Consider the following 15264-nt stretch of genomic DNA (forward strand, 5'->3'; position numbering starts at 1 on the left):
CAGAGCCACACCCAACCTGGTACGATACATTGTGACTTTTCAATTATTTTTGTTGATATGAAAAGTAGTATTACCGTGGATTTTCAGTTTTCCAATTATCATAGTGGTTGTGTCTGTTGTCAATTTCTTTTTAGACACAATATAAGGAAGATTTAAATATCACCACCTCTTGCTTCTAAAGAACCTTTGAAACTCAACAACCACTGCACTGAGACTATAGCGCACACACCCGAAAGTGACCTACTCCTTTAAATTCTTCTGGACTTATGCCAAAAAGAGTAGAAATCTTTTAGAAACAGATTTCTGTCAGAGTGATCTCCATGGTAACTATAGCATAGACAAATGTTAACCAAAAGACACACTGTGTCCTGGGTGACCTTCTTTAGAGCTAACACAACTTGAGAAAACAAGTGAACACTGGTTACTGACAGCACAGCTGATGTTCTGAGTATGAACTTTCACAACACTATCAAAATCTCTGCTGTTTTCTCTAGCAATCCAGAGAGCAGACAACCATCTGAGAATAAAAACATTCATCCAAGTTCTAGTACTTGTTTTCATTTTGACAGCCTTTGTAGTCTGCTCTTATGAGATACTAGCTGGCCTAAGAGAATCCCTAGCAACTGTAACTGGAGAATTCTTTATGCGCTCTCCATGTCTTAAGAACAGTGGGATTGACTCTCAAAGTAAACTGGTTTACAAGAAGAAGTTTAGATCTACAGACTAGTGGTAATGTCCTAAGTTCAATCATATTTCTTAGTTAAATAAACATAATGCTGGTAAATCTGGTATCCATCACATAAAGAACCTCCTCGACTTTATCAGTGAAAAATCACATTTAACTTTGTCGCTGTCCTCCTTACAGGGGACACTTTTACTGCAACCCAGTGAAAAATGGCTTGCTTGCACATGAGCTTCTGGAAGGCCATTAAAAAAACAAACAGCTACACACTGGAATTAGTCACCCAGAAATACATTTCTCCACTGATTCAGGAGCACATCCAACGCTTGTAAGTTAAGTGGTGTCTTATGCCAGTCTGCCAGCTAGCCTTGGCAAGAGGCTCAACTGTAACCACTTCTGAAGTTAGATAAAGCTCTTCCTTCCACCTGTTCCAATTTTTAAGTATTAGAAAATGATCCAGTTACAGAAGTGAAGTCTACATACCCCCACTTAGTACATCTATATAAACCCCCTTGCTAATACGCAACAGATGCACTTATCAAACTGTGGTATTTAAAGGAGTCACTGCCTGTTTTGTAATACGGCACCTCACTGCTAAACATCTTATCTTTTCCTGTTGGATCAGAGTACACAATATCAGGACTTTCTCCTGAATAACACATTATTTTTTTCTTACCATGGGATACTGAGCTGAAAGTAACCTGTTATTCATGCTTACCCTTTTCAAGGGGAAAATAACTACAAAAGGTTAATTCCAGGCATAATTTACCAAATTGCAGAACTTGATTTCAGAGGCTAAGATACCAAGTTTTCCAGGGAAAAGGATAAAACAGCATTGGATGAGTCCAAAGCTCATGTTCCCTTTGACTTCCAAATCCCCACAGACAGGACACGGCTTCTGAAAAGACATGTGGCTTGTGACTGAGATAGGAAAATGAGGCAGTCCTGGGTAGTTTTGCCACTTAAGAAAGTTAGAGGCCTACTCTGAGTGTATTTGTGAAAATCACTCTTAAAAGACTTAATTCTAGCAACATAGCTTACCAAGCACCATTCTTCCCCCCAAAACTTGTGTTATTTGCATGCTTTATGCTCTCTTTCTCTACTGTTGCTTCATATTACAACAGTGGGGACTATAAAATTTTGGTTTATTTCAGTATTAGGATTCATAACCTACAAGATGGCATTTATGCATGTAAGAATTATGTATTTTTTCTTTTATTGCCCTTGAAGAGAGCCTTGGGTCTATCTAATACAAAATCATTTTATCTCTTACTTGGCAGATGAACAGGCTGGGGAAGGACATGCTGTGAAACCTCTGTTTGCTGACAGCACTGCAGCCCCCATTTCTCTGACAGACAGATTGCTCTAAAACCTCCTCCAGAATGGGGTTTTTTTGATCTCTGAATTCTGTCCTGCAGAAGATGGACGCATGCTGAATCAGACAGTTCACTTGCAGCCAGTGAGAGACACTCACAGGGCAGGTAGTGTCTTTTTCCAAACCTGCTGGTATGTCTGTTACATCAGCTCAGAAACTGTATGGTTGTTTTCACGTTAATTTTATGCTTTTGATTTCAGTATCTTGGTAGGCTAAATATAGTGGTTGATTTAACACATTCAAGCTACCAATATTAAGACTTAGATCTTCTAACTTTACACTTCACTCAACAAGCCCATTACAACAGCAAAGAAACGAAAGTGAATGTAGACTAATAATTCAAATCTTCTTCCAATACTAAAGACTTTGTATCCTTTTCTATTGGTTTCTTTCCTATCAAAGAAGTGTCTTTCCACACCAATATTATTCAATTTGTTCTGACTTGTTTTCACTGTTTTAAAAAATATATACCCCTAAAACATAGAGAGCTGGAATTAAGAAAAGCTAAATATTTTGGAATGTAATGGAGTTCAGACACTCCTGAAGTAGAGCATGGTAACATCCCAAAAGACATGGCAGATGTACTGAGTCAACACACAGAAGACGTGAGCAGCTCCTTCTTGACCCATGTTACACAAATGGTGTTATCTAGAGACAGGTGAAAGTGGTCCAGCCCCCTACAACCATGGCATTGTCATGTTAAATTCAATAGGTTATGACTCCCCACACACAGAGAAGCACAACAGCTGGCAGGTGAACCTCAATAACTTTATCAGGTAGGTTATCAGAGAAGACACATCCTTAGCTGACACAAGGTCATCAATCCCATGGTCTGGGAGTGGGACACACCAGATGAATCCACAGGGGAAGTTCTGTGGGACACCTCACTGACCAAAGACGTCTCTCAGATTGCAGGGATTTATGAAATACATGTGAAAAACATTCTGGGATGGTACAGGGTTGTTAGGGGAACTTCAGGAAAAAAGCAAAGGGAGAGAGCAAGGTGGTGTGGAGAAGAACTAGTATGGGAAAACAGAGGGATAAGGAGACAAAGGAATCTGGTCACATTTAAAGAACTTGCTGGTGGGTACTGCATGCCCATGCCCTGGACCTCATCACCACAGTCTGTCCTGTCTTATCAGTAAATGCTGTTTCTGAATCTTTTTGTGAGTGTGGTTTTAGCTGAGCTTTCTAAACCACAGCAAAGCTACTGTGCTATGGTTTGTGAAAATGTATTACAAGAAAGCAATTTTTTATGCCACTGTTCTATTTAAAACACAACTAACAATACTTCACATGACCCTTGAAAATATACCATCTACTGCTGCTTTCTCCAGATCAGAGATGGCCTGAACAAATGACATATTAAAGTTTGTATCCTGCCCTGAATTTTCATATCTTTTTTCTTCTTTTAGGAAGTCTAAACTAAAGCTGAACTGGCCTGCACTAATACTTTCAATGAATCCAGTTGAAATATCTGGATACATTATTTGGTCTTTTTGACAGTAGTAAGGGAAATAGGCTTAATTGTTGAAATGAAGAAGTCCTCACACTCAACCGCATAAGTCACTTAAAACAGTGGAAAAAGTGAAAACTGTTCAGACAAACTGCAGTTAGTCAGACTATTTTCCCATAATAAGGAAGTATGCTGGTGGATCGTAACTTAAAGTCATTCAGGAACTAAGAAAGTGAAACAAGAAGATGCTTGGAATCTCTTCTGTAACTGATTTAATTAGTTATTGAGCTGATTTTTTTTTTAAATCCAAATAGCACTTGCACAATCAGCCTCTTAATTTTGTAAGAGCCTCAGGATTTAAAAAAATATAGTATTTATTGATTCAAAATGTCCTTTAATGCAGCTACATTAGGTAGCAAGCACCATGTTGTTTTAATTATGGATTTAATTATGATTTAATTATGGATATAGGGGTGGGAAACTCTTAAATTGCTGTTTAACCTCATCTTCTGAAAAGTAAGAATTTGGCTGTTACCAACCGCAGAAAACTCCACATGCTTAAAAATTCAACTGCATAGGAAGCAGCCAGTCCAGCTCAATCCTGTTTAGTGCAACATGCCCAAGCCAAAAGAAAAAATTGACCTGGTGGCCTCAGCAAAATTTGGGTCCAGAGAACTTACAAGCAAAAGGCTTTGAAAAGACACTGCTGTCTGCCCTTTAAATTCATTGCTTATGTATGGAGTATTAACACCATGTTTTCTTTCTTCAATTACCAAGTTGAGAGAAATGACCTATTTGTCAAGGTAATGAACAGACTGTCATTTGTGTCAACCTACCAATGGAAAATACCAAGGAGATATTTTTAAAGCCCTGGATAAATGTGTTGGACCAAAACTTTGGAACTGAAATTAAAACCTAACATTAGAAAAATAGCCATTTAATATTTTCTCATAAGGCAATACAAGTTAAGATTATATGAATAAAGACTGAAATGGGTGACTATTCACCCCTTACTAAAATTTTGCTTACTTGAATCGGTTGAAATTTGGATATCTTTTGTTGATCCTTGTGTTGACCCATCAACATCATCATCTTCATCTGTAAAAGCAGAAACATTTTAAGAAAGGATTTTTGCTAATTTGAATGGAGGGGAGGGAAGAAGCTGTTTGTAACTTAAGAACAGTTTATATCAAACAAGCTAACACAAAAGGAGCCAGTCAGAAAAGCACACTTTCTTTTTCTACCTGTTTTATGATAATAATTCACAGTATTAAAACAGTATTATAAAAACAAATCTGCATTGTCATGTAACTACAATGAAGGCATACCTGAGATCCTTATACTGTTAACTTTAATATAGCAACTACTGCATTTCATTCTTTACTAAAGCTGTGATGTTTGCCTGTGACTGAAGTATGGATGGTTTCCATTAAGTTTTAAATTACCAAATCAATCCAGGAATTGCAGTAACAGCCTTCCAGTCAGAAATACTGATGTTACACAAATAATTTCCACAACTGAAAAACATAGTTTTTGACACTCAAAGAGAAAGAAATTGCTGCTCTTCAGAAGAGGACTTTGACAGTAGTCTCATCACTCTCACTAAAGCTAGGAGCTAAGATGTCAGAAAATAATGCAACCTTGTAAAACCATACATAAAAGATTAAGAAAAGATTAAAATAAATACTATGAGCAATTTGCATTTGCTTCTGTGAAGAACATCCTCACTGCATTCTCACTCCTGACACTCAGGGCCATACAAGACCAGTGCAAATCCAAACATGATCAATTTTCTTTCTCAGAAGGTAGCAGTAGAGTGCAATGTAAGTGCCCATCACATAATGTTAGTCATACTCACACCCACTGAAAATCCCAGTCAGTCTTGACTGGGATGCGGGCAAAGCTCCCAAGAGATATAAGCCAGGCAACACCTTTGTAAAAACTATGCCTTGCAGCAGAGGGAGAAAGCAAGAGATCAAAGCACAAAACAAGAAAGAAAAAATAAAATAAAATCACTAAAGGCAGAACTTCAGACCAAAAGAGATATTGGGGAAGTCAAAATCCTAAAGCAGGAGAACCTTCCAAGAAGCAGAATCATAACATGTCAAGAAGGGTACTAGGCAGTAGTCCTAAACTTGACACCAGGTAACTTGTTGAATATTTGGGTAATGCTTCAAGTGTCTACAAGAAAAACCAACAATAATGCTTTTGAGTTGTGACTTTTAAAATATAAAAAGTGTTGAAATATCTTCCCTGTTATAGCTGACAGACAAACAGATCAAGTTTCAAACTGGAGAGAAATTTAGACAGTATGGTCTTGAAATACCCTGAAATAAGAGAAAGCTGAATGTCTTCTTGAATTTCACTCCAGACAATTAAGTTTAAAAAAAAGAAGTAGTAAATGTAACAATAGGAAGTGACTGCTCCTGATTGCTCCCAACCCTCTTCTTTCTCAGTTTAGATGGAAAGAAGCTGGCTTCTTTTATTAGACTTTCCCCTTCAATCTGAATAGGAGGGAAATCTACACCAACAGCATCTTGAAACTGTTCCAGTGAAGTTCAACTTGAAATTCGTGATGACAGGAGTCATTTGGAGGAAGGGGCTACACTGCTCTACCATTGCATTTCCTGGTAGCCCAAGAGTTTTAAAGAAGCCTCTTTCAGCACAGAGATGTTTGCTGAATGTTGGTGATGACGCGCAGCATTTACGCCATGGCAAAAGCTACTTCGGACAAATGGTCCCCAGCAGGTCAGCAATGATGGGGGTGCTCATTTACTGCATGGGACAAGTCATCTGGCACTTCCCAAACACCAGCTTGGGAAGAGTTGCCTGCAGCAATCAACTCATCCAGGCAACAGCCAGCACTTCTTTGGTACCTCAGACTGGTCTTTCCACAATCTTCTGAGCGATGACCTTTGTCAGCTGTGGCAACAGAGGAGCACCCTCTGTGCATGCCACACCACGAGAACTTCTTAATGAGCCTGCCATCACACAGAAGTGCCAATTATCCTCCAACAAAGGAGTTCCTTGCTCCCCTAAAACATCCCTAACATACACACAATTTTTAACAAGATCTGCCATCCAGAGTCTATGCCTTTCCCCTAGAAAAGCAGCAGCAGCTCCTGGGGCAGCCATCCTGAGCTGCTTCATTGTCAGAGGAGCACCAAATTGTAGAGGGATTCCTTGTGGAATATAGGATACCCCAGGAGAGCTTGGGCATCCCAGGGCTGTTGCAGAAGTACCCCTGACGGGGCCTCAGGCTGAAAACAGGCTTGCAAGGCACCTGCTAGCTGGCAGCCTTGAACAGCCTTGGGAAAAGGTATACACTGGTCAGCTCCCCCGCTGCTTAGAGGCTTTCTCATGGGAAAGGGGCGTGAACTTTGGAAAAAAGTATAACTTGGTGTAACTGAATAATAAATCTGGAGCACGATGCTCAAATCATATCAGTGTTTGTATCGTGACTCTGGCTGGATTCCCCTGCTTCTGGGACCCCCCCCTGCTACACCAAATACATCCTAAGAGTGCATCAGGGAGCTGCTGGACCCATGATGCATCTTGGTAACTTTCAGTGCATGCCAGGAGCTAGTGGGGTTTTTTAAGAAAATGAATGTCTGTTCTGTGCACATGGGTAACAAGAAGGACTAAAAGGTACTGAATTTCCTCGACACAGGATGATGTGAGAATTAGCTCAAGACAATTCTTGGCTCTGCCTTTGAGGAAGAATCTCGGCAAAGAAAAACAGCATATAGCAATGGTATGTGGTGCTTTTGACAGTGACCTGCAGACACCTGATCTTCAGAAGATGACTGAGAATGACAAATGTCCAGCAACAGGTCTCGAAGCAAGGCTCAACAGGATGTGGATGGTGTAAAAGGAGCCACATGTGAAGACACCAGACTAGTACCTGAACATTCAGGACATAGGTGCTAAACCAAGGTGCTAAACAGCACTGTCAGCTAAGGAAACACAGAACAAAACACTTTATGCACAGTGGAGTACAAGGCAGGCACTGCAATACAAATATTACTCACTGTGGCCCACTGACCATGAAAAAAAAGGAAGACGTCAATTGCTGGGGCAGCTGTCAAGTTCACAGGTATGCAACAAATCAGCTGCAGGAGGAAAGGGGAGCATCCCCATGGCTCTGCCCCTGCTGCCCTGGGTATCAGCAGCCCTCCATCCTGGGAGGCAGCTGCCCACTGGATGATGGGAAGCTGAGCCCAAGGGGCAGAAATTCTCATAGGCCGCAGAAAATAGATGCTGCGTTAGAAATGAGATTTTTCAGGGTGTTGCTATATTGTATCTCTGTTATATGCAGGCTAAGGACTACAAAAATGCATTTGGGCTTTCCAAACAAATTTTATTCAATTTGATTTTTGTTTCCCTTCATATCACAATAAAGCACTGGAAATGGTCCAAATTAAGTTAGTGAATATTTCTCCATACCTATATATCTGCTTCTGACCACAAGCTAATGGCTGCATTCTCTCAATTCAAAGTATCAGACATACTTTTTCCTTAAAGAAATGCAAAAAAGCCATTCTTACTGTAAAAGACCTCAACTGTGCGTAACATGCACTCACACACTTAGCATGTAGCATAAGTCCTGAAACAGAAAACCTTTTCTTCCATCACTTAAAATATTGAAGGAAGAGACTAGAAGGTACAGCTAAAATCTTGGATTTTCTCATTTAAGGTGCTCCATGTTCAATTTTTCTTAAGAGGTGGTTTAAAAATAAAAAAAAGAGAAAGTTTAAGTCTGACGTATTAAAAGAACACACCACGGTTGAAGAGAGAAACCTGGTTAACATCAGAAAACTCAAATCAAAGACTCTATTTTAAAGGTTTGTGATTAACTTCTCTTAATTATAAAAATACAACTTCATCTTCATTTAAACCTTTGGTACACTTGTGAAATACCTAACAATAGACCTGTATCAAAGTTCACAATGAGTCTTGCAGCAAAATCAAGCTCATCCAGACTGTTTATTTCTGTTACTTCTTATGTTGGAAGCATTAGGAACTCCATAACTTTCAAGTGGGTGCTATACTACATCTCAGCCCACTAACAAAACAAATTCACTAGCAAGAAGAATAGCTAACTGAAAAAAAATCAATTCACAAAAGCAACCTAATCCCTCCTCTCTGCCTTTACACTCTTGGCAGGTCACTGGAGTGTGCCCGGGTCATTGAGACCTCAGGTCACGCAGTTCATGCATTAACAGGACTGTTGTGGTACATCTTCTGCACACAGAACACAGGGCTCTTGCTTGTGATCAACTCTTCTCACCAAAAACAAATGTGTTCAGAGCAGAAAGTTCAAGAGCAATCTGCCAGGTTGAGAAAAGAGCAGTTGCAAATATTTAACTTTAATGAGCTGTATTTTGCCTACTTTTCATTTCCTTTCCTATTCCATTCAAGCCAAAAGAAAGGCTTTACAAGAGCATAATAATCAAAATATAAATTAAAAAATAGTTGTGTAGCTCAGGCTTAAAAAAAAATTCTCATTCCTAAAGAGCTGTTAAACAAACATTCACTCTAGATGGCAGCAGAACGTTACCCTGTGTAGACACATGGTGTCGTTTTGGCACCGAAATCTTAAAAAGGACAAATGCTTAATCCAAGAGACAAATAAAGTATCTGTACACATGACATGACAAGTAAGTGTTTGTAGCAATGATAACACTAACACCACAAATTTTCTGATTTTAGGTTTTTGCTTTCTTTGTTTCAAGAATAGTGTACAAACTGCCCTGCACTAGTAAAGAGAAGTTTCTGCATTTTGCACAGTGTCCATTTAAAAATCTCTAAGCTGTCCCAGAAATAGCAAAAAGTTACAGTCTTGCCACAAAAGCCAGTAAAAATTAGCAATAATATACTTAATTGAATTATGACACTAGGTTAAATATGTTCATCAATTAGCCGCATTCAACTTAGAAAGGTTTACCTGATTCTGTTTGCATATTTTCTGATATTCGAAAACAATGCAATTTGCTGAAGTTGCGAGAAAACAATTGCACACAATTTGGAGGAAGAATCATATTCCTTAATCTTCCAAAGGTACATTCTGGTGTGACAATTACATAGCAAGCAGCATGAGCCTATAAACAACAACATCAGTTAAGAACTTGTGATACACGAAGAAAATAAATTCATTTATAACAAACTATGACTGAAATCGTATAACTCAGGTTAGGGATTACATAGACCTTTTGTAAATCACCTTCATTAAATGAATGGCCACATTTTTCATCCTAGATTTTTATTTGTTTGATTTGGGTTTTCCATAACCAATAATGGGGAGTCTTAATATGTCATGAAACTTTCAAGGATCACAAACCTGCTCTATTAAAAACAAAAGGTTTTTATACAGCTACATGGAGAAGTTTAAAGTTTTGGTCTCCTACTCTGATCTTCCATTCTATGCAGATATTTACTGGGGGAAATGGAAAAGGTGCTCAGGTTATACTGAATAGCTTGAAAACAGCAGTATCCTCTTACACAGCCATACCCACATGCAGATTCTGAGGTAAGACTGTTTTCAGGTTTATTTCAAAGGGTGACTGGATAGTTTCTGCCTTTCCACTGTTGCAAATCTTCTGCCATTATTGAATACACATACCTTTGTATGTATGGCTACATAGCACATTACATTTCTTAGACTGTTCTCAGAAACAGTCCCTCCCACCTTGGAAATTATGTCTCAGATTAAAATACAAACCCCATAATAGTAAAAAAAAAATTTAAATCACTGAAATCATAACCTTAAATACTGAATAACCTCTAGAGTTTTATTGCAAATCATTACTACATGAAGTACCTCATCTAGCCCTAAGTAGCAAATTCATGATTTCTTACATATACTTTTCAGTTCCCACTTCATCTGGTGCTACTTTGCACTTTCATCATATTTTAATACAAGGTGGCATTAAGTGGGTGGACTAATTGTTACCTGCACAGCACATTGTGTATCAGTGTGCGAAAAGCTGTGGTTTCCATAACAATTATTCAAGGGTACCATCAACTTGCACAGGAAATAAACATGTGTCATGTGAATGGAAAAACACAGAACTTGATACTGACACTTAACAAAATCCCAACCACACAAGTTAACACCTATTCTATACTGAAATAAGAGTAAACATATTAGAATGGTAAGTCTTTAACCCTGCAGAATTCATGATTTGAAAGAAATTCTGACTTAACACAGAAAGTGACTGCAGGCTTCCAACCACAAACCAATGATTAGTCCCTGTTAAATTCCATTGGATTTACATAAAGCTTCACTGTGACTTTGAGAGTTGTTCATTAAAATGACTATGAGGAGGATTTAAAAAATCAGATTTCCCATCTAACACATAAATATACATATATACATAAATAAATGTATAAATTAAGTGTATTTACAAAGTGTATATAAAATATATATTCATATGGTGTGTGAATAAATTATATTTATATACTTAAATAAGCATGTGCTTATTTAAATTATGTTTAAATAAGCACATGCCCATATATATGTGGTTCCCACAAATACATGCAGCAGCACGACATACCAGGATGCCACACCATTCACATCTCATGCCAGAGAGCACCTCAGAAGACCCACAGGTTTTTTTGCAGAATTCGCAACGAGCACTTGAAGAAAGGTTTCCCTCCCTCCAGTGGTGGTGGTAAGTATCCTGAGAGAACACATCATGACTTAGCATTACATGAATCAGATAGAGATGCATCTTCAATTCAACTTTAAAATCAGTAATTCAAACAGCTCTGAGGAAATAGCAACAGAGACTAGGGCATTAAGTTTTTCTCAAGATAAATATGAATCTTAGCAATCTTACATTTCACTACAAGAAGTTCTACCAGACTATCAAAAAATTTATCACAGTGTTCTTCCTTCACAGTCCACTAAAAAAAAGTTCTTCTAAAATAATCCTGAAATATCAGTATTCTGTATCTACTGTACTGTGAGAAGATAAGAAAACAGGCAGTCTTGCCTTAGTCAGGCTGCAGGAAGCTTGAGGACATGCAAGAGAATGTTTGCCAGGGACGCAATGCAGCCAACAGCTCAACATGCAGGAAAAAAAAAGAGTTCCATGCCAGCTTTTGCAAAGCAAACTTTTATATAATATGCTTGATTTTTTTTTTTTTTTTTTAAATTTTAGTTTGGATGTTGTACACATTCCACAGACTTTTCAGCAAGAGGTCAAAAGCATCATGCCTATATCACCATTTAAGTTCATCTCACTCTTTGTAATATATTCTGAAGTCACACATGTCCTTTGCCTCCCAATGAGCAACAAAAGTGCTTTGACAACTGGCAGCATGTGAAAGTAAAGACCAAGACTGTTCCTTCTCTAGTCCACAGAATGCACGACCACCTTCCCCTGCAGAAGCATCTGCACTTACATGGTCCAGGTGCCCATCCTGGTGACACTGCCGGCAGTCACTGCAAGCAAACAGGATACAGTCTGTGTGCACATGTAGCTCACAAACTAAAAGCACAAAAACAAGAAAACTTTAGGCTGGAAATCCCAGGTTTTATCTGCATCTCCTTCCTCCCTCCCTTCAATATTCCTCCACTACCCTTTTCACACTATACTTTCTCTCCTTCATGCTCTTTACATTCAGCAAAGGTAGACAATAAAGAAGTTTACCAGCATTGTTCTGTGTGTTCCTCCACTTCCTCTGTCAAAAAGATGCAGCAAAGATAAAGGAAAGGCTGAGCTAATTTTGCTCATAAGCAGCACTTGTCCTATTTCCTCAAATTACAGCAAGTTAAATGTGTTCAACTGCTTGGCTTTGTCTTGCAGTTTCTCAGGAAGTGCTGCCTACCCCAATATACCTGTGCCTGAAGGCTAGTTTGATTCAGTCACTATATATAAGGTAAATCACCATTTCACTGTCAAAAAAAGGAAATATTTTTTTCAGAGCACTCTCCTAAGTCAGGTTAACATTGCCTTCCAAAATATTGTAGGTCCTGCAGATGGAAGAAGTTTTAGTGAATCCTGTAAAGGTTTAGGCAAGTTTTGGCTTTAAAGTACCTTCATTATTTAAAAGCTGACATGAAATACCAGATATGAAAGAAAAGAATCTGCAGTTAGGATACAAAGGATGAGTTACAAAACAACCATCCAAAACAATAACTGAAAGATCTCAATACTTAGTTTCATCAATTCAAGAGTTAGGAGGGTTCTCTATGGGCCCCAGAGACAGAGATGGATGAAGAAGATCCTCCATCCTGTAGCTGCTTTGTAAATACTTGTACTGCGCTGGGAAGGCATCTGATTTTTTATCAAGTAAATGAAAGCAAGAGCAAGCATCAAGTTTTTCAAATATTTTTTCAGTTCGGGTCAAACAGGTTATTCCTCCAAGCATATCACAAAAATACGAGAACTGTAACCTGAAGCTTGGAAAGTGGCAGCTGCACACACTAGCACATTACCTGAAAGTATCTTGAAAACAAGGTTGTTAATTTACATAGAGAATAATACCTGATTTGAAATCTCTCTGGACTCTTCCACAGGTGAGCAGAATTAACACTGTTATTCTAACCTCACAGAAGACATAATCTACCACCACACCAATGCAAAGACTCATGACTAAATCAACCACAAACATACACAGCTCCCCATGCTCAGTCCTCACCGCACTCAAGAACTTCTCTCTGAGCTGGGGCACAGTCCCTCCTCCATTCACATTTCTCCCTGTTCATAGATGTAACAGGAGTATTTTGCAGTTTTTCCAGTTGAACTACCAGGCAAACTAGATGCTTTGAGTCATATTCTTGCTAATGGTAAAAGTGTCTGTAGATGAAGTCACAACTTCAAGGAATTTACAAAAGCATTAGGGGTTTTATTGTTAATTCTGCCAACACAGGCATGCACTGCCCTTTGCTATACTTTGTAACAACAAAGAGGGGTTTTTACCCTTGGTTTAATTCCCATCTGCTGTCTAGCACTAACCCTACCCCAGAATTAATAAGAAATATGTTCATATGAAGGGCGGGAGTGTCATAGGAGTTAATCCCTTAAGGTACTATCCTGCTGTAGGAAAGAAGACGTTTTTGAACGTAAAGATCAAGTCAGATCAGAGGTCGTACAAAAAGAAATTTCATCTTCATCAGACATTCCATAATCTGCATAATTTTAAAAATCGTAACAGAATGACGATCTTCTATTCAAACTAGTTATGAAAGTTCTTTTGATTGCCAAAAAACCCAAACTGATTAATTTCAGATACATAAACTTGGAACAAGAACCTTTACAATGTTAACTGCCAGTAAATCTGCTGCTCCTGGTCAATGCTTAACAAGAAACTTTTGTAAAGAATTCAGCACCAAAAAAATTATTTTTTTTACTTTCCATCCCCGCTTCTTGGAAATAAAAGGAAGAGCAACTCTCACTGTCATGAGTCCAGGTTCAACTGACACCAGTGAAACCTGGTAGCAAAAATAGCTAACCAAAGCATTCAGTAAATGGCAGCAGAACTTGGAGTCCAACTATTGTAACTTTTACCAATGAAGTGTACGTATTTATTTGACCATGGGTTAATACACATGCATGCTCGTTTCTGAGAACAGATCCCCCACTGTGTACCCACAACATTTATGTGGGTGAAACCTTTCATTTCCTTTCAAGAAAGTTTATTTTATTTTAAGACATAAACAGTGCAAAACAAGTGACTAAAATTATTTTACAAGTACATGTAATGATGTCAATCATTTGCTTAGAAAAGGTAATTCCATCTTAACCCTCTTTTTAATCTTAATTATAGTAAAGAGTCCAGGGAAAGTTCTTAATTTTAGTATCAGACATGAACATCATAAACAAGTGTAGATTTGTAGTATTAAGCTAAGTCATTAGAAGTAAACAAAAATATGGAAGAACATTCAATATCTCCATCTGGATTTAAAAGCTCTACAGCTTAAAACACTAGACTTCTAAAACAAATTCCAAAAGCATTTTTGAAGAATAAAGGAAGAAACTTGTGCATTTTATGAACTTCAGCTGCCACTTTTAAGATACACCTTAAAAAAATTATCAGAGAAACAAATTGTAAACTTACTGGTATTCAAAAAAAGGGCTACCAAAAAAGGCACGCCACACAGAATAGTAAAACTGTCAAATCCATGTGAAGAAAGCAATTCAGAATCTTTAATGAACCATAAAAAAATTTCTGTGCATCTGTAATACCTAAATACAACATGTGATTTCATGTGTTTCATGCTTACAAACACTTAAATAGAAACATCTGAAAAAATATTTCTTTGCACTTGTGTGCTGGTTTTGGCTGGGGTAGAGTTAACTTTCTTCACAGTGGCTAGAATGGGCCTGTGTTTTGGGTTTGTGTTGCACACAGGGTTGATAATATAGAGATGTTTTAGTTATTGCTGAGCAGGGCTTACACAGAGCCAAGGCCTTTTCTGCTTTTCATACTGCCAAGCTGGTGAGGAGGTTGGGGGTACATGGGAGGCTGGGAGGAGACACAGCCAGGGCAGGTGACCTAAACTGGCCACAGGTATATTCCAGACCATTTGACATCCTGCTCAGTGTTTCAAGCTGGGCGCAAGAAGGAGGAAGGAGGGGACGTTTGGAGTGATGGCATTTGTCTTCCCAAGTCACTGTGAGGCGTGAGGGGACCCTGCTCTCCTGGAGATGCAAAACACCTGCCTGCCCTTGGGAAGCAGGGAATTAATTGTTTGGTTTTCTCTGCTTATGTATGTGGCTTTTGCATTCCATATCATACTGT

At 38.4% G+C, this 15264-nt stretch overlaps 1 protein-coding gene across 1 annotated transcript in view; it reads right to left on the bottom strand.

Annotated features, from left to right (window-relative positions):
• Positions 1-15264, bottom strand: part of DGKQ (diacylglycerol kinase theta) — a gene marked incomplete at its 5' end in the record, with an annotated part of 67719 nt that overhangs the window by 41333 nt on the left and 11122 nt on the right. The window contains 4 exons of the mRNA XM_017735330.1: positions 4543-4611; positions 9461-9614; positions 11070-11195; positions 11923-12008. Coding sequence (XP_017590819.1) covers positions 4543-4611; positions 9461-9614; positions 11070-11195; positions 11923-12008 — 435 coding nt within the window. The remainder of the gene's footprint in view (positions 1-4542; positions 4612-9460; positions 9615-11069; positions 11196-11922; positions 12009-15264) is intronic.

Source organism: Corvus brachyrhynchos, unplaced genomic scaffold (genome assembly GCF_000691975.1).
Source record: "Corvus brachyrhynchos isolate BGI_N302 unplaced genomic scaffold, ASM69197v1 scaffold22, whole genome shotgun sequence".
Classification (NCBI taxonomy): domain Eukaryota; kingdom Metazoa; phylum Chordata; class Aves; order Passeriformes; family Corvidae; genus Corvus; species Corvus brachyrhynchos.